Consider the following 20,067-nt stretch of genomic DNA (forward strand, 5'->3'; position numbering starts at 1 on the left):
TATCATCAGAGTGTTTTTATTATATATTGCTGCTTACAAATTAAGAGAATAATATACAAACAACAGTTCGTCGAAGTAACTATCTATTGAAGTAATGTCAATTCTCAATATCAAAGTCTCAGGACCCAATACCCTACCACAAGGAAAAAATAGAAGAGAGGAAATGTAGAGACAACCTCAGACTCTTGATATCCTACACATTTTTTTGCAATGGAGAGACAACCTCAGATTCCTGATATTCTATACATCTTTTTGCAATTACATTGGAAATTAAAACACTTATCCTTCAGATGCAAAAGCATATGCCAATACCATTGCTTTAGCACCTAGTTATTTAGGTCAAAATTTTGTAGGATAGAACCTTGATTGGCGAAGCCATGAACGTCAAATTAGCGTGCAAGAGAAAAAGCCATATTTGGTGTATAGGGAGCATAACTTTCTCCGAGGGTCACAGCATGTACAAGTAAAGTGTCTCGGCTCAATCTGTGCTGCTTCACCCGATGGTGTAAACCTTCACTACCTTGGATGTATCACAGACGACTAGGTTCTCCGAATCAGTAGGAGTTGTGCATAGCCAATTCACCTGATTAGTTAAAGAGCCAATCATGAGATAAATATACAAAACAATCAAAGCATAAAGTGGGAGAGATAGAAATCATAAAAAGCAATGAAGTGAAACTCACTTTTCTGCTCAAACTTAAGCTAGAGCGAAGGAAATCGGAGCCTGTGCTGGTCTCACCAGTGATGAAAAACTTGGACCAATCCCATACTTTTACTTGTTTGTCATTGCCACCTGATATTATGAACTTCCCCTTGTCTCCAAATGTTGAAAAAGTCCTAATAAAATTTCGACAAAGTTAGTGCTGGCAGGCGCGGTAGATTTGAGCATGCTATGCTATAAAGAAAACTTACACACAGGATACAGCAGCAGTGTGTCCTCCCAAAGAGTGATCAAGGTGCAGGTCTCCTCCATTTTGATTTCCATTTTCGGGATCGGCAGAAGAACTGCCAACTTTAGGGGCTGATTTAGAACCTTTCTTGAGTTTAGCTGAACTCTTGGACTTGACAGCATTGGGTTCTGACTCAACCTTTATTACAGAAACAACTCCATCACCCCTAGCCACAGCACAAATCTTCTCAAATTTATCCACCACATCAGCTTCAGGAACAGCCAGAGCATGAACGAAGGCAGGGTTCAAACATTGTCCCATATTACCTTTGTTTCCCGTGTCAAGTGTGCCTACAGGAAACAAAGAAAACTTTAACAGCCGATATAATCAATCTGGATATATCAAGATGGCATTTTCTAGTACAATAGCTTGGCTAAGAGTACTGGATCCAGGCATGAGTCTGTCTGAAACTACATTCAACCATTGTAGGTTTTGTATGCATTATGAAGGATCCAAAAGGAAATGCCCACATCAGTCCTAGATGGGTGAACAGAGGTAAAATGATGAGCGGGGGTTTGATTTTTCTGTTAAAATGGAGACAAGAGAACCAAAATTACATGTCGCAGGCAGGAAGCAGTAATCATTTAGGTCTCACGTGAACTTGACTGCGCAGCAGGTTTTATTGAGCATTAAAGTAGTTGGACCGCACTAGAATAGTCATGAATCGCTTCTAGCCAATCTTGCTTAGGCGGATAACCTCGAATGTTGAAAAACCACTCTTACAAAAATTATGACAGACCTAAGTTAAGGGCTCTAGAATAATATTTAACATGGGAGGAAGATAATTGTTTTTAATCAGAGAAAATGGGAGGAAGATAATCGACTATCTACTTCCAATTCCCCTTTCACACTACAAACTGAACTAGCAGTGATGCTTTCCGAGCAATGGAGGATACATTTAGATATAATCCCAAATGTGGTCCATTTCTGTTCTCCATTGATACAAGACAGGTTATCTGATTTATTATTAACTAATTGAGCATTTCCTCTACCACATAACCAACCATGGAAATGGAAAACAGAAACCAAAGTTACACAGTATATGCACTTGACTCATACTCCCGAAATTTATCTCTCTGAGAATCCATGTTTACAGTTTACTTATAACATTATTACTTTTATCTTATTTTTACTTACAAGGAAAATATTAGTACTCACTCACACATATTAAACCATTACATTATCCCTTTTCAACTACTATATGAAATACTCAGATATGCAGTTCTGGTGTAGTAAGACATGCATTCAACTTGAGAATATATATTACCATAGTAACTAGTACTAGAAACTGCAAATATATAAAAGAGTGCATAGTTACATAGTAGAAGGCTTAACCTACCAAAGTCCCAAATCGTCTGTGGTCGTCCCTTGGAGAAGTCCCACAGCACAAGTTTTGAATCAAGACCTCCAGTGATGACTTAAAAATGACACAAAAAATACAAGATATTGTCGTCATCAGCTTATAAGAAACAATACAGAACCCTATTCAATCTCCAAACATCATAGGAAATTGAACAAAAAGCAGCAGGCTGCCACAACTTGCACATTTTATCAAAACCCTATGTACTACAACTTGCACATTTTCGAAACCTTACATTGTTCCATTCATGTTCATTTGTGTACGCCATTCACTTCAACGTGTATGTGGGTCATAGGTATTTCTAGAGGGGGATGGTCAATGTCATGGGGGCCGGTGTTGGGTTGGGGGGGAGGGGGGGAGGATATAGTACTTCTGAAAATTTTTGTTCCAAAAGTACCTTCCCAAGGTCTCCAAGGAATGAATTGAGCACTGCTACATATCTGACAAGATAGTTAAGGTCACAAATGATGATAGGTTCAGAATAAGAAAATAGTTCCCTATGAGAAGTTGGGGAAGAAAAAATGGAAAAAGAAACATCACAGCCAAAATACAAGTAGGACTACTTCACATGCCAAAAACATAATACAACAAAGGAATAACAAATAAGTAGAATCTAGAACAGTAAAATTTAACTAAAAAAGAATGACATGAAAAAATCACCATGTTTCCAGGAGAAACTTGTCATAGTTGTATGAAAAAGGATACACTTGTGTGGCCAGCTCTCAATGTTTTGTACATTCGACTTTGGCGGATGTCAATGATCTGCAATACAAGTAACACTCAGATGTCCAACATACATATAGAAACAGCGAAACAGTTTTATCTCTTAAAAGTTTCACAATTCATCAAGTAGCTAAAACATTCCAGACATTGAAGTAAGACCAACAAATAAACCAATATAGCAGGAATGTTGCAAGACAAATAGACGAATATGCGTGCATGGACATTTATGTATCTATGTATTTATGGACCTCGCTTTGTAAATATGAGAGGGGAAAAGAGGGAGAGAGATCGATATGAACATATATAAATCCTTAAAGCAATAGGATACAAGACAGCGGAGACTTAAAAACATGGAGAAGACAAATCTTCTTCCTTTCTATCGTCTGAGCATTGTAATGATAAAGGGAGGTCTGCTTTTCACAGATAGCGCACAATTAATCAACACTCATAGTCCAGATTGGTAGTAGAAACAAGCTAAGTTGTCAGAGAGGAACATGTTGGAGCAGATGAGGACTATGAGGTGCGGAGGATGAAGTATTAAGAGGGTCTTCCCAACATCCAACAATTTTTTGCTTATATTGAATTTGATTTTTAGGTGAAAGGGAGGCAGCATTTTGTTGTCAACGAGAAGATGCCATAAGGAATAAATTAAGCAATTGGACAAGTATGGTATATGTTTGGAGAAAATAAAGATGAACCCTCACCCCTGGTCAAAAAGCCTCATCATTGATGTGCATAATCCTCGGCAATTTGCAAAAAAATATATTTCAGTAACACCATAATAGACCAGTATTACTTCCTTTCCTAAAACTTAATAAAGAAAGAGGACTCCAAATCGTGATGCACAACTTATATCAGATCAAGACATAAGAATTTTTTTTTTTGGGAGATGGACAAGACATAAGAATATTATTAGATAAAAAAAATTGAATCAAGACCCCAAAGACCGAAAATACAAAATTTTACAGCTAACAGAAGATACCATAATTCTCAATTTTATTTATCAGGGCTAGCAGCATACACCATGAACTCAATGATATTAAACCATACTCGACCAACACTGTAATTACCTATCAGTGCGCAGAATTGAATTAGCCCAGACCCACAAAGGAATAAAGCCAAAAGGCTAGATTTCACTTCCCAAGATTGAATTTTTAGTTTATATTTTGGTAGCCAGACACGGAATCCGGGGACTTTGTGAAAGCGGGCATATTTTCCCATGTCTTACCGATAAAATACGGCAAGAACTTATTTGCATAGATGACTTGCTAAACCTGAAAACCCTAATGACGCTTCCTCTTAGAACAAACAGCTATTTCCAGTTGGGAGGCCACACCTATGGCATAGGCTTCCACAACCTGTAACTTCTTTTAGACAAATTTATAGCTGCTGCATTGCTATTAATATAAAAAAAAATCCATGAAGAAACAAATATGATCTCAGCTTCCATAAAAAAAAGTTAGTAACTTCTACGCTAGTCTTCACATTCGACCTGTTTGTTGCATCCACCACTCCTGAATCACTACCATGCACTGTAAACTAAGTGGATTCATGTCATTATGTTATAGAATACAATACACACATTTAGCTGTCCTACCTTGACATCACCACTATCATCTGCTGCAGCGAGGAACGATGACTTTGAGTTGCAAGCAATCTACAGAACAGAAACATTAAGCACGCAGAATTATAATTGGTATTGTTTGAAAATATAGTACAACTAATTGAGGCACCTGAAATATGACCTTATTAGACAGGAGAAATCACATGAGATAATGTGAAAAGGAAGATGGGTAAGTATCAAATAAAAGAGTGGACAAAACCTAATACTTATCCAAATGAACAAATACAGCATAGACCGTAAATTTCTACTTCTAAGCCTGTGCAAGGTGGATCTGTTGGACATGACATTTAGGCCATAGAACTAAAACAGAGAATTGGGTGCAAATTGGCTAAAAATCAACAAGGGACGTTTCTCAAACAAAGCCCTGTATTTTATAAAATCTCTGTTAATGTGGACATGTGGTACAGTGTATTGCAGAGCTATCCGCCTATTAGTGTTGGGGTGGTTGAACCATAATCATTTTACAAAATAAGATAGAGAGATAACTGATGTAACACTTTCCCCTGGTTTCTGCACCTACTCCTGAAATTATGTCCAGAAGCACCATTATTCGGGTTTGAAAAGCAAAGTGATCGATAAAATTTACAATGTTGAACGGGCAGCCATTGACGCGGGAAGACTCCCAAATTGCTTTTAGCTAAACTCCATGAGCTAATGCTCATAAGAGACCAACATTAGGTTAAGAGATAAGAGTAGAAAATAACTGACACATATAGCTGAAGTGTTAGGAATCAAATTCCCAAAATACTGGCAAGTGCTTGAAAGAAGGGGAGCCTTGGCGTAACTAGTAAAGTTGTTGCCATGTGACCAAGAGGTCATGGGTTCGAGCCGTGGAAACAGCCGCTTGCAGAGATGCAGGGTAAGACTGCGTACAATAGACCTTTGTAGTCCGGCCCTTTCCCGGACACCGCGCATAGCAGGAGCTTAGTGCACCGGGCTGCCCTTTACTGCAAGTGCTTGAATAAGAAGCTAGAGGTTAATAAAGAAGGTGCTGAAGATAGCAAGACACTGTATTAGCAATTGAACTCATGATCAGGCATATTCCTAATACATGACTAGTGGATAATTACAAGAGGAGCACAAGGCCAGATTTTGGAAACAGGAGAATAATGTAAAATGTATAGTGCAAAAATCCATTCTCAAACGGTAGGTAACTTCCAATGATATTGACAGTGAGACAAGCGAGAAAATATAAGGTTAAATGAAAAGAAAATGAACAGCAATCAGACCTGATTTATCTCATCCTTGTTGTAATTGTAACTGTGCAGCAGTTTCGATGCAGTAACCTTCAAATAAAAATGAAGTGGATAAAAATAACAAAATATTTGTGTCCAAGCATCCAAAAGTGATAAAAGAGAATAAGTGGAGAGAAGCCAAATCTAACCAAGTTACAACATAAAATTCAGAAGGAAAAGCGTTTTGATCAGACAGATACTAGTAAGGGTCTAAAAAAGTAGCCATTTGCGAGTGCCAGAATCACCGAAGAACTGGTAAATTATAAAAGCCCGTAAAAGAAATAAGTCATGGGAAAGCAGTTGTGGAACAATGATAACATTACCATATTCACATCAAAGCATTTGACTTCATTTCCCGACGAGACATAAACAACATCTTCATTTCCTGCGCCATGGATCACATGTTTGAGATTGAAACGGAAGGCTCACAAGAATTTCAAGTTATGCTAGTAATGTCAGCGGAAGGTTATCATCCCTCCAACTAATGTATTTCAGTGCAGAAACAGAGATGTCAAAATCAATAATTTTTAATTGTCAGTAACTGTTCTAAAAATAGCATACTCCTTATTTTGTCTAAATGCAGCCGCATATTTTTTTAGTTGGAATGTTCAGTGTTAGTGTCAGAGTGGTGAGAGGCGCAATATTGGAAGTTCTTGAGTGAAACACATTTTATTGAATCACACAATACCAATTAAATAAGGAGATGAGTCAAACAAAGTAAAATATCACAAACCTGGCTTGAAGCATAATGATGAGACCGGGTTACCATTTCCAACATCGATTGTAAAGATACTATCTTTGCACCTCAAATCGAACCAGCACACACACCCATCCTATTATTTATCAGCAAGAAAATGATCAAATACATTAAAACGACAGTCGAACTTAATGCACGGTCAGTACTCGATAGGGCTTAAGCTTTTTAATTACAAGAGTCAAAATTCAGAAGATAAAACAACACCAGAAGGCCTATGCTTCATCTGGGTGTCTAAATAATTAATGGAGAAAGGGTGGACCTCAGCTGCGGTGGCAATAAGACCAGGGCGGTTTTGAGAGGCGATACAGCACGTGGTGCTGCCTTTGTGACCCTTTAGCTTTCTTGGTTCCTCCATTGTACTCCAGTTGCTTTGAGTTTGTAACTACGGTAATAAAAACCCCTTCTTGTACCCCCCCTCTCTCTCTCTCTCTCTCTGTTTTTTCTTTTTGGGGGTATCAGTGATGTCGTATTGTTAATTTGTCAGGAGAAAATATCTATTGCACTAATATATGCAACAAATTATGTAAATATTTAAAGATTTAAGTAATAAAATTAGATTAATTTATTTATTTTTTAGAACCCCAGGAAAATCCACAGCCGCTACAGCCTCTGTCCTTCGGGTGAGCACTCATAAACCTCCATTATATAATAGCCTGCAAACCATGTTGGGTTTAATATTTGTACTGATTGTGGGCTAGTTAATATAGTTTGTGTATTTGGGTTTGGCCCACGTTTTATTTATAGCTTCAGTGGACTGAATCGGGTCATAAAAATAGTGGCCCACATTCTATTTTGTATAGAAGAAACATTTTATTTTACAGACATGAGAAATAAAGCTCTGCTCATTCTTTATCTTTCTCTATGAAACTTCAAGCCATAGTTAGTTTTTTTCTCAAATCCATGTCGATCCGGCTTGTAACATGGTATTAGAGCATGGATTACGGTAGAGCTCGTCCTTGGCTATCGTCCCATGTTACCCCTGCAATTTCTCGCCGGAGTTTTGTTTGAGTTCTCTCATTAGAGGCATTTTCTGATCCCTAGCGTTTCGGCGTTTGATTCTTCAAAATTTTCATCTATTCGTTGTTATCTGGTCTTATCCTTCTGATTCCTACAAGAGATTGGGACTTTACGAACTTATCAGCTGGACTCTCATCGGATTCTAGGGTTTTGGCTTCCGCTTGCTATTTCCTTCATTTTTTTCTCATTCAAGTCCGTGTCTTTCCGGTTGCGAAAGAGTTGGTAACATCGTTTTCATCTCTGTTCATTTTTTTTTCATTGTCAGATTCTATGATCTCACTTGCATGTCTAGCTAGTTGTATTGTTTGAGTAAAAATGATGATTGGTACTGTTACTCCTATTGCAGACAAAAGTGTTTCTGAGTCCTCGTCTGTTCCAATTAACTCCTATGCTCGCCACACTACTTTTCATTCTGATGATTTTACTCATCCTTGTCATACTCTCTATGTATATTCCTCAGATATCTTAAGGGCTTCTTTAGTCTCTGTACCTTTCGATGGTACTTGTTATGGTAGTTGGAAAAGGAATATACTAGTTGCCTTATCTGTACGCAATAAGCTAGATTTTATAAATGGGACTACTGAGAGACCTCCTGTTGGTTCTCCTCTTGCTAGACAGCGGCAACGTTGTAATGACTTGGTGGTATCCTGGCTAACCAATTCTCTCACTAAGAAAATCTCTTGTAGTGTTGAATACTTAGAACTTGCCAAAGATATCTGGAATGAACTAGAAGAGAGATATGGGAAAGCTGATGGTGCTAGGATTTTTGAATTAAAGAAAGATCTAGAACATATTTCCCAAGGGTCCTTAGATATTGCCTCCTATTTTAATAAAATCAAACGGCTATGGGATGAAATAGCCTCTATCTCAGTCAATCATCTGAGTGTTTGTACTTGTGGAGGAAATAAAAAGGTTGAAGAGGAGCAAAAGGTGTATCAATTCTTGATGGGACTCAATGAGACCTACCTTCAAGTTAGGAGCAACAACATTATGTTAAAGCCTCTTCCTTCCATGAACATCGTATACAACATATTGTTGAGTGATGAAAAGCTGAGACAAGTTTCTTCTGCCTCTCACTTTTCCTCAAGTTCTGCCTCATTCAATGTTGGTATCTCCAAGCAGAATTTTCATTCAAAAGTCAACTTTGATTCTCCTAAACCTTCTCTTATCTGCAAGTACTGTAAAAAGACGGGCCACACCATTGAAAAGTGCTACAAATTGCATGGTTTTCCTCCAAATTTCAAATTCTCCAAAACTACTGACCCAAGGAAAATGGCTGCCAATACTGAAGTGGACAAATCTGGTTTTCTTGGTGCTTCTGGGAGTTCTGATGACCAGCCCAATATCAGTCTGAACAACTTTCTGCAGTGTCTGGTTTGACTAAAAAGGCAGTATTCCCAATTAATGATCCTGCTGCAGCAATCACACATGTCTAGTTCAAGCTCCACTCCATATCTCTTGGCTTCAGTGAACTTTGCTGGTGAGTTACTGCCTGAAAGTAGGCTATTCAGCACTTGTTTGCTTACTAAAATAGAGAACATAGTATGGATTATAGACTCTAGAGCTTCTGATCATATGACTTCTGACAAATCTCTTCTTTTCAATATTCAAACTCTTCCTTTCCTTATCGTGTCCCACTTCCCAATGGGTATAAAGTTAAGGTCACTAATATTGGTTCTTTGACCTTGTCGCCTGATTTAATACTCCACAACGTCCTATATGTTCCTTCATTCCATTATAATCTAATTTTTGTTTACAAATTAGTTGCTAGACCTGGTCATCTTGTTCAGTTTACCAATGTTGGCTGCACTTTTTAGGGCCCTTCACTGAAGAAGTCAGTGGTACTTGGTAGACCAGAAAATGGACTTTACAAGCTCTTTCAGCTTCCTGTAACATCCTTCTCTTGTAATTCTTCTACTTTCAGTATCATTCCCTGTTCCATCCCTTGTAATGTTTCTCCTGTTGAATGTTCCAATGTTTCTAGTGTTGATGCAAATATGTTTTCTGATGCACATGTACATACTGATCATGCACTATTGAATAAAGTCAATAAAGAGGATGTTGTTTGGCATTATAGACTTGGTCACTTGCCTTTTTCTAAGATGAAATGTATTTCTGATTGTAATGCCAAATTGTCTTCCAAACATTCCTTTACTTGCCCTATTTTTCCACTGGATAAATAAACCTGATTACCATTCCTTGATAGTTCAATATAAACTGTTGCACCATTTCAATTAATCCACATTAATACCTAGGACCCTTAACATGCCTCCACTTACGATGGATCAAATATTTCTTGACTATTGCTGATGACTACACTAAAGCTACTTGGACTTGCTTACTGGGTGCCAAGAGCATTGCTTTTGACCTTTTAAAGGCTTTTATTGGTATGGTAGATGTGAGCACGTGATTTTTTCCCTATATGAGTTACTCCCATAATTTCAAACAAAATAATTTTCTTTTCATTATTTGAAATTTTGTGGATTTTCGTGGCATTTTTTGTTAATTGTTTGCATTTGTTTGTGCATTTTAATTAGTGAGAATACAAGAAAAAAAAAGTATATGTGTTGCATTTTTTTAGGGTTTGACTTCGCATTTCTAAGAGTTAATTAGTAATTAAGTTATTCTATGTAAAAGAAAATCACAAAAAATAGTTTAATTTGCATTTTTATTCTAGAACTTCAATTTGGAGCAGTTTTTCTTTTAATTGGTTGGTTAATTAATTTTGACAATTATCATTTAGGTTTAAATTAGTTTTTTTTAGGTTAAGAGTTAATTTAGGTTGTTTTCTTAATTTGAAAAGAAAAGGAGTTTTTAATTTGAAAAGAAAAGAAAAAGGAATTTAAAAAAAAGAAGAAGAGGGTCCTCTTAATAAAAGACCCCATTTGGGCCATTTTAATTTAAAACCTCCAAGCCCAATGCCTTCCCAACCCACCTAATGCCCAACCCGTTTAGCCATGACCCGCCCAGTCGCCCTATTTCATAACAAAAACGAGCAGAGTCCAAAATCCCTAAATCAAAATGCGACTGTTCTTCTTCTCCAGAGAGAACACTCGAATCCAGCCCAAATTCCATCCAAATCTCGAGCGAGTGAGCTCCCCTTCACCCCACGCGTTCCACTCTCTTCTCGTCACCATGTTTGTAACGGTCTCTGACAGATTCTTTCGTCCCCATTCCCCTCTCACGTGATGGAAGCCTCTAGAAGGCATATGCTGGATGAATGAGGAGCGTGGGATTGATTTCGATTAATCCCAGCCCTTCATTCATCAGGTGTTGGCCTGATAACTAGAGGAATTCTGGGATTTTTCAAGGGGATTTGGAGAGAGAGATTTCTGTTTTTCGGAAAGAAATTGAAAGCAGAAGATTAAGGTTCAAAAACATTTTTCATTTCTTCGATTGTTTCGTTTTGGTTGATAGTCTGAGAACACAGGAAAAATATAAATATTGTTGAGGTGTTCTATGGTTTGATTTTGATGTCGATTCTTGTCTAAAAATTTCGAAATCTATAGATTCTGTCTTTTCATTTCAATCCGGATTTCGTTAAAAATGGGATTCGATTGAGAGATAGTTGAATTCGTTGTTGCTTGAGGCATCGATTTGTGGCTGTTGTTGCTCTGTGTCGATTTCAGTGTTGAGGCTAGTTCAATTTTCATTCCAGGTTCACTTCTGTTCTTCCTTTTATTTCTGTTGTGAAGTGAGCCATGGACGAACTGTAAAATGATTCAGTTAAAGTAATAGATGAGGCCTGTGTGGTATTTTTCAGTTTTATTTACTGTTCTGCTTTCAACTCTTCCATGATTTCATACTTTGCTTAATGAGTGTTCAGATGATTCTTCGATCTTGAAATCCATTTAAACATGTAGCTGCGTGTACTCATCTGCCCTTCTATTACTATTAGACCGTGGCTTGTTTTGGGGGAAAGTGTTTGAAATCTGATTTCTAATTAGTCGAAGTTTAACTTTATCCGATTTTATTCTATTCTCAGCTGTCAAAGTGGGTGTTATTGTTAGTTGAATGACTTGTGTATTTTCCCGAAATTTCATGCTCTTTCATGTGTTAGTCGCAAATCAGTCAAGTCACGCGTAGTTTTCGTTCATGCCTTAACGCTAGGAATGTATGGCTATCTTGACGTTTGGATTCCAATCAGCTTGTATTTTCCATCTGCTTGTTCACATTTCCAGTGATCTGTTTTCACCCTTGGATAAGATTGGATCATTTCAGCTCTCAAACATCAATTTCTTTTAACTAGGTGGGTATAACTTGGTAGCTTTCTATTTCTCTGTAGTTCTGCGCAAATTTTCCCACTCGAGATGGGATTGAACTGGAGTTTTGTTGATGTATTGCTGTCCTTGCTAAACTGCTTATCCATATAGCTTTACACTCGAAAGAGCAGTGATATGCTGAAGAGAAAATCGATCCATGAATTAAGTTTAACGATATCTTCTTGGACCTTTGTTCATGCTTAGAGCCACAGGTTCCTTTTAGTGTCAAGTGCATAACTGATGAATGTTTGCTTGGATCTCGTATTGTTGCAGTGTTATCATGATGATTTTTATGCTTGGCTGCTCGACTCTACTTAACTTTGCTATAGCTTAAGTGTGATAAGCATTTAAAACTGTCTTGTCTAGTCTCATTAAAGTTTAGGGAAGATAGGTTCATTGCTCTTGCTTGATGCTTGTTTGGAATTAACGGAGTCCAATTTCAAGTGTCGGAGCGTTCTTTCTTATGAAACCAGTGTAAACCTGCAGAATTGATGTGCTGTCTCTTTATTTTCATGAGTTAAACCTAGGGATGATGATTGTCTATTAAGGGCTAACAAGCCTAAGGTCTGTTACTAGAGGTACTAACAGTAGGAGAAAGGTGATTCTGTGTAGCGATTTCGTCTCAGCTTTCCTTAGTATGTAGGCAATATTGATGTTCTATTTGTAAAGCTTATACAGATTCACAGCTCGGCCCTCATCCGATCTGTCATAGTCTTGTCCAGTAGCTGGATGCTTGATCTCTGTTCATTTGTTTAAAGCTCTTTAGAATTTCAGTTTCGTGATTCACTTGGCTTCTGGTTCCAGATTTAAAAGGCATAAAACAGAGTTTGAAAACATTTGTGCAGATTGTAACGGGTTGATTTGTGAGAAAAGTAAATAAGTGAATGCTTCACACCTTAGACAATTCTTTTCCTATTGGGTGTCTTTCACATTGAGACTAAAGTTGTGCAAGCCTTTGAGAGTTCCTCATGCTTATGTATTCCTGCTACTGTAACCATACATCCCCATTATCCAGATATGTTAATATGCTATTGGAGGTATTTTGATGTTCATTGTTCTTCTGAGATTGTTGTGGTACGTACTCATGCGAGTTAAGTCGTGCAATTAAAGTTTTGGAAAAGAACACTTGAGTGCAATTGGCAGGATTTGAATATTCATCTAGTTTTGGGAACGATGATTATGTTGTGTTCTCCTTCCATGTAACTTATATAGTTCAGGAATTAATTCATATGAATATCCGTAGTTCATTTAGTTGAGGTGCGCCATGCCAAACAAAAATGATAATTGCATGGCCCATTAATAATTAAGTGGTAGGATGTGGGCCTTCTAGTTAAGTAGCATGCTTGAGTTAAGAGGTTTGCCTCTTGTTCAAGTGTGGAGTTGAACTTGAGGCCCGAAGTCCTTAATCACTTTAACTAATAGCAATCCGTATTGTTAACAAATTAGGGCCCTTTAGAGACATTCCATACTAAAAATAATAGTTACTTTAGGATTGGCCTTTAAATAAAAAGTGGGACGAGACTCGCCAAATAAAAATGCATAAATTGCGGGGCCCTCATTAAATGCTTTATTAAAAATATTTTAGAAATTCGGGACATGCCATTTAGCGAATTTTCATGGCTTCCCGCAAAGTTAATAAGACGCTAGCCACTTTAGGCGCGCTTTTAATAATTTTACCTTCTTAAATACGGGTGTGCATTTCATGCGACCCAAATCCAAATCCCAAAACGTTGAGTAAGAGGTGTCGAGGATCCGGGTGCATTTCATGTGACGTGATCCAAAAACACGCTCTTAAACGGCGTTCACTTTCATAAAAAACTAATTAAAAACGGTTAAACAATTTTTTTTACGCACCATAGGATGACATGTATTAAAATCAGACTTTAGCCAAATATAGCAGTTGAGCGACCGTGCTAGAACCACGGAACTCGGGAGTGCCTAACCCCTTCTCCCGGGTTAATAGAATTCCTTACCTGGATTTCTGGTTCGCGACTATTAATACAGAGTCAAACCCTTTCCTCGATTCGGGATTCAAACCGGTGACTTGGGACACCATAAATCTCCCAAGTGGCGACTCTGAACTTCTTAATAAACGAATCCTGTTTCGATTGTCCTTTAATTGGAAAAACTCCTTTATTATACCCTTCACGGGGTGTAGTAAGCGAAAAAGGAGGTGTGACAGCAGAAATCCATTTTCATTCTAAGGTGCAAACTGTCAGGAGTGATAATGCATTGGAGTTAGGGTCTAGTTTATCTGGATCTCAATTTTTCTCTGCTAAAGGCATTGTGCATCAAACTTCTTGTCCACACACTCCACAACAAAATAGAGTGGTGGAAAGAAAACATAGGCATTTGCTTGAAACTTCCAGGGCCCTACCCTTTCAATCCCACCTACCTATTAAATTTTGGGGAGATTGTGTCTTGACTGCCACTTATGTGACCAACAGGTTCCCTTCTCCCTTACTAAATCACAAAAGCCCTTATGAACTCTTATATGGTAAACCTCCCAGCTATTCTCACCATAGGGCATTTGGCTGTCTTTGCTACTCTATTGTTCCTAAAACACATAATAACAAGTTTCATCTTAGAGCTTTGTCTTGTGTATTCTTGGGGTACCTTTTTGCTAAGAAAGACTACAAACTGTATAACTTGGAAACTAACTCTTGCCTTGTATCTAGAGATGTTGTTTTTCATGAGCACATTTTCCCATTTCTTCAATCCTATTCTGGTGCTCCCAGCATTTGTCCTTTTCCTTTTTTTGCCTTTTCTGATGATTTTCCCCTTACCTCATCCTATGTTCCTTCTTTATCTCCTACCACACCTCCCATTTGTAATGGTTCTCCCTTGCTTACTCCTGTTTCTACTTCTTCTGCTCCTATATCTCCCCCTTCATCCTCTTCTATCTTTTCAGCTTCTCCTTCTTCATCTGTTTCTGCTCCTTCCTATTCTCCTCCTCTACCTCCCTCTTCCCCTTCTCTTCCTACACTCAGAAGATCTACTAGGGTGCATAAGCAGCCTTCTTACCTTTAAAGTTATGTATGTCACTCTTCATCCTTAGACTCCAGTTATGTTTCCTCTAATTCTCCTTTTAGACAGCAGCCTGTTCCTGAGCCTTTCACTTACTCTCATGCACCTCTTGTCCCTGAGTGGCAGGATGCCATGAGGAAATAGTTTGAGGCTTTGGAAGCAAATCAAACTTGGGAAAGTTTTCAATTGCCCCATGGTACGAAACACATAGGCTGCAAATGGGTGTACAAGGTTAAATATATAGCTGATGGCACCATTGAGAGATACAAAGCTAGGTTGGTGGTTAGGGGTGATACTCAGGTTGAGGGGGTTGATTTTCATGAAACTTTCTCTCCTGTTGTGAAAATATCTTCTATTAAGGCTCTTATTGCTGTAGCAGTCAAAAGGAAATGGCCTCTTTTTCAACTATATGTAAACATTGCACTTTTGCATGGTGATTTGGATGAGGAAGTGTATATGAAACTTCCTCCTAGTTTGTTTGTTCCCTCCACTTCCTCACGTGGTACCCTCGTGTGTAAGTTGTAGAAATCTCTCTATGGGCTAAGGCAAGCTTCCAGGCAGTGGTATGCCAAACTTTTACATGATTTACAGTCTAGGGGTTATGTTCACTCCTTAAATAATTATTCTTTGTTTACTAGAGGGTCTAGGGATTCTCTTGTTATCTTGGCTGTTTATGTGGATGACATAGTTCTTACTGGGACTGATTTAGATGAAATTTCTGCCTTGAAAGACTTCTTGCATGATCAGTTCAAAATCAAAGACTTAGGATTGTTGAATTATTTTCTTGGTATTGAGGTTTTGTACACTCCATCTGGTGTCTTACTCCATCAGCGCAAGTTCATCCATGATCTCCTGAAAAAATTTTGTTCTGATGTATCTTCTCCTGTGGTTTGCCCTCTTGAGTTACATGAAAAATTGAAGGCCAATGTGGGTGCTCCTTTACCCAGTCCTGAGTTGTATAGGAGTTTGATTGGCAAGTTAAATTATCTTAACATATACCAGGCCAGATTTATCATTTTTTGTACAGCATATGGGCCAATTCATGCAACATCCTAGTGTTCCTCATATGAAAGCTGCCTTGCACCTCTTGAGTTACTTGAAATGGACTTCTGATTTTGGGTCTCCTCTGATCTTTCTCTTCAAGTTTATTGTGACAGTGATTGGGGTTCTTATGCTAATAGTAGACGGTCAGTGATTGTTTTTGCATTATGCTAGGTGGCAGTTTGGTCAGCTGGAAATCCAAGAAACAACCTGTTGTATCCCTATCCTCCGTTGAGGCTGAGTATAGGTCCTTGAGCAAAGCTATGGATGAGGTTACCTGGCTCTCTAGACTCTTATCTGATTTTGGCTTACTAATCTTTCCTCTATTCCTATTTACTGTGATAATCAGGCTGCCATATAAATTGCTAAGAATCTCGTTTTACATAAGTGGACCAAGCAATAGAGTTGGATTGTCATTTTGTGCGCACCAAGCTGGGTGATGGCTTGATTTCTCAACTGCACACTTCCAGCTCTACCCAAATGGCTGATGTTCTCACCAAATCTCTACCTTGGGGCAGTCCATCATCTCCATATCAGCAAGTTAGGTGTGCTACCACCCTCTAACTTGAAGGGGGTATTGGGTTTAATATTTGTACTGATGTGGGCTAGTTAATGTATTTGGGTTTGGCCCATGTTTTATTTATAGCTTCAATGGACTGAATCGAGTCATATAAAAATAGTGGCCCATATTCTATTTTGTACAGAAGAAACACTTTATTTTACAGAGATGAGAAATAAAGCTCTGCTCGTTCTTTCTCTTTCTCTATGAAACTTCAAGCCCTAGATAGTTTTTTTCGCAAATCCATGTTGATTACAACTTGTAACAAACCACACAGTGCATGTAAACCAATAGGCAAGCTCTGTGCCATAGGCTCATATCCAAAAGGCATTGAGGGTGGATCGATCTCAAGTCATCATTATGAATAAGCCCCTCCAAACTAACTGGGCCGCCCATGCACTTATTAATTTACATATCTATATAAAGTAGGGAATGAAGAAATTTATGTGACACCTCTCTTTGGCCTTCATTTACATTTATCTTTTTTCTATTTTTTTGAGTTTTTTACCTCATTTTAGTATAACTTTAATTACTGCACATGAATTACAGCCTTCTTGATAGCTCCAATAATTTATGTCATAAATAAATGAAATAAGGAGAGGGGAGGAAATCTTTTGGTAATGTTTCCCCCTCTTTATTCTTATCATTCACTTCAACTTATTTTATTAATAGACCATAAACTCTCCCTAATTGTGTTAAAAATGCTACTTATATTAAATAACAGCTCTTCATTTCCATAACTTCTATTTTAAATTATTATTAATTCTCATGCCTTTCATCTTCATAACTTTTATGTTTAATATTATTCATAACTCTCATGCCTTTCTTTTTCATAACCCCCAAATATTAAATGTGTAAGTTATGACACTATTTTATGAAATTTCTCCATATATGCCTATATAAGTAAGTCATATGTTTTGGAAAGAATTGCCAAAAGAGACAAAAGATTGGTGATGCGGATGAGCGTCAAACTTGTGGAGAAGTACCATACAATGTCAAAGATAAAGGAGAGAGTTAATGAATTCATTCCAGAAAAAAATTAACAATGAAAATTGTTTCTGGTATGGTAAAAAAAAAATTTCTCCTAAAAAAAAGTCAATGTTCGTAGTTTTATTTCTTTTTCATTTGCTGCATTTTTTGCTCTCTCACTTTTCGCATATATATTAAGTAACGCATAAAGGCAACATACAAAAGAGGTGGAAGAAAACATAGAGCCAGTCATAATCATTCAGTGCTTAACATTGTCTATGTCGATGGAAGAATGATATACAGCATGCATGTCCTTACCAAAAATAAAATAGCATGTTTGTTTAAATGACATCTTATTAATTTCCTGATCACTTCATACATTACTTTAAAAAAATTTACTTTCTTCTTGCATTGGTTCTTATTCTCTAAAAAGCCAGGAGCTTAACTCGAAATGCACGGAAAATAGTGTTTAGATGGAGAGACAGATCAAAGTCATGGATTTGTAATAAGCTGTTCTTTGAATTTTTAGCACAATCTTGATGAGAGGAGTGACCTACTGGAAAGTTAAATATCGAGTGTCTACACTTCTATTGTATCGAACAAGTAGTGGTTGCAGTGAAATTCTTGAAAAGATTTGCTTATGAGAATGAGACTTTCCTGTTTTCTATTGTTTGTACTATTTTTTTTCTTGGGACTTATAGAATATTTTGAAAAAAAGACAATACTGTTTAACAATTGACGAACAATTAAACGAGTAGACAGGAGTTGTTAAGCGCTGTTTGTTGAATTATTAAAAAATAAATAATGGAGTCATTTTTTCCTTCTGGGAAATACAACACGATAGCGATTGGGAGTAGCTATAAAGAAGGAATTGGAGGTATTTAGTGCATATGGCAAGGCTGGCAAATACATACTACATAATAGTAGGTTATTGGTAAATTATATTACTATTAACCTGTCTTTTAAAGTTAACAACAAAGTTTATTTATGTGTTTAGCTCCTTTACTTTACATTTCACGTTTTCTTTCATTTGAGTACAATAATATTTTAGAAATAAAAATGTTTTAATAATAAATGAAATAATATATATAGAGAAGGAGAGAGATTCAAAAATAAAATTTCTTTGAACATTAAAGTTTTATCAACGACTCCGATAAAGAGAAGTTCACTGCAATAAATTCAGATTGGATGATAGGAAAAATGGACTGACATAAACCTTGGATATGGGCGACCTGCGAACAAATTAGACATATTTATGTGACGCAATATTTGTTTGTGATATACATATGAATTAAGTAAAGTAGTTGAAATGTAAATGTGAAGCATAACCTCCTACTAATATCTGGGATATTACTAGCATAGTTCATAGTTCTAGATTTTTTTGTTAAATTTTGAATTTAAATAGGAAAAATTTCATACAAGAACAACTCGGACCCCTACTTTGTAATTTTATAGCCCATATTTTAATTTACAACCAACTAGCCCAAAAATAATAGGTTAAAATTCAACATCCAACTCCAATAGATTCTCAAAATTACTATTTAATTTTTAAAAAAGATTGCTCAAGCTTTTAAGTTAATTTTCTAATCAGTAACTGTAACCCAAATATTAGTTCAACAAACAAAATCCATTTAGATGGTGAATATTAGATTTTTAACAAGCTTAAATATGTGGGTTTAGATTCAAATTTGATATTGTGAGAAATTTGGAGTGGCTATTATATAGAATTGTTAGGAATAGTATAAGGAGGTTGTATATAAAATTTGAAGTCATTTAATGGAGAATTGGACTGATTTTGAACAAGAATTGCAACTGAAAATCGTGGAAGAAGTTCGTCTACAGACGCTTGTATAAAGGTGTATAAAAGTGTATAATGGTGTATAAGATGTGTTTATACACTCATATACATTATTATACAAGATTATACATAATTGTACAAAAAACTGACTTCGTCTTCTTCCTTGCGTTTTTTCTGAAATTTAACTCAAATCGTGCTCAAATCTACTCCAAATCACTTCAAATTTTAATTTTGAACTCTTTTTGATATTTTCAATAAATTGGAACTAACAACTAACAAACTCAAAAAATCTTATTTTTGAAACCCAAGCTTTGAATGGCCTTCAATGGTGGAATGTTGAATCTTCGATTTTCTTACATTGCAACCAGGTGACACAGGGGAGAAGCAGTAATGACAGGCGGCCCCTTGAAACATATGTAGAAGATGTGAGAAGAAAAGAGAGTGAAAGCAATGTTTGTGAGAACATAGATTTAACTCCATAGCTTTTAGAAGCAATGGTTGTAAGAAAACAGATTTTGAATATGCTAGTACTTTCAAAATATGTACAATATGCGCCATTTTTTGTTATGGTGTGAAGCCAAATATATTTTCTTGTAATTCGTTCAATTAAATATTGGTTAATTGGTGATCAGCTTTTCATGATTGATAAGTGATAACAAGTAAATAAATGTAATGGTTATTATATATATATATATATATATATATATATATATATATATATATATATATATATATATATATATAA

At 36.7% G+C, this 20,067-nt stretch overlaps 1 protein-coding gene across 1 annotated transcript; it reads right to left on the reverse strand.

The window, feature by feature from the left end:
* LOC109214110 (WD repeat-containing protein 53) lies at window positions 1–7,121 on the reverse strand. Its single transcript, XM_019377999.1, has 11 exons — window positions 6,909–7,121; window positions 6,626–6,725; window positions 6,216–6,277; window positions 5,887–5,943; window positions 4,631–4,690; window positions 3,016–3,072; window positions 2,708–2,750; window positions 2,290–2,367; window positions 913–1,240; window positions 684–837; window positions 1–583 (listed from the first exon to the last, which is right to left on the reverse strand). The coding sequence occupies exons 1-11, from the start codon at window positions 7,002–7,004 to the stop codon at window positions 494–496; spliced, it is 1,125 nt and encodes a 374-aa protein (XP_019233544.1). The 5' UTR covers window positions 7,005–7,121; the 3' UTR covers window positions 1–493.
* Between the last annotated feature and the right edge of the window lie 12,946 nt (window positions 7,122–20,067).

Source organism: Nicotiana attenuata, unplaced genomic scaffold (genome assembly GCF_001879085.1).
Source record: "Nicotiana attenuata strain UT unplaced genomic scaffold, NIATTr2, whole genome shotgun sequence".
Taxonomy (NCBI): Eukaryota; Viridiplantae; Streptophyta; class Magnoliopsida; order Solanales; family Solanaceae; genus Nicotiana; species Nicotiana attenuata.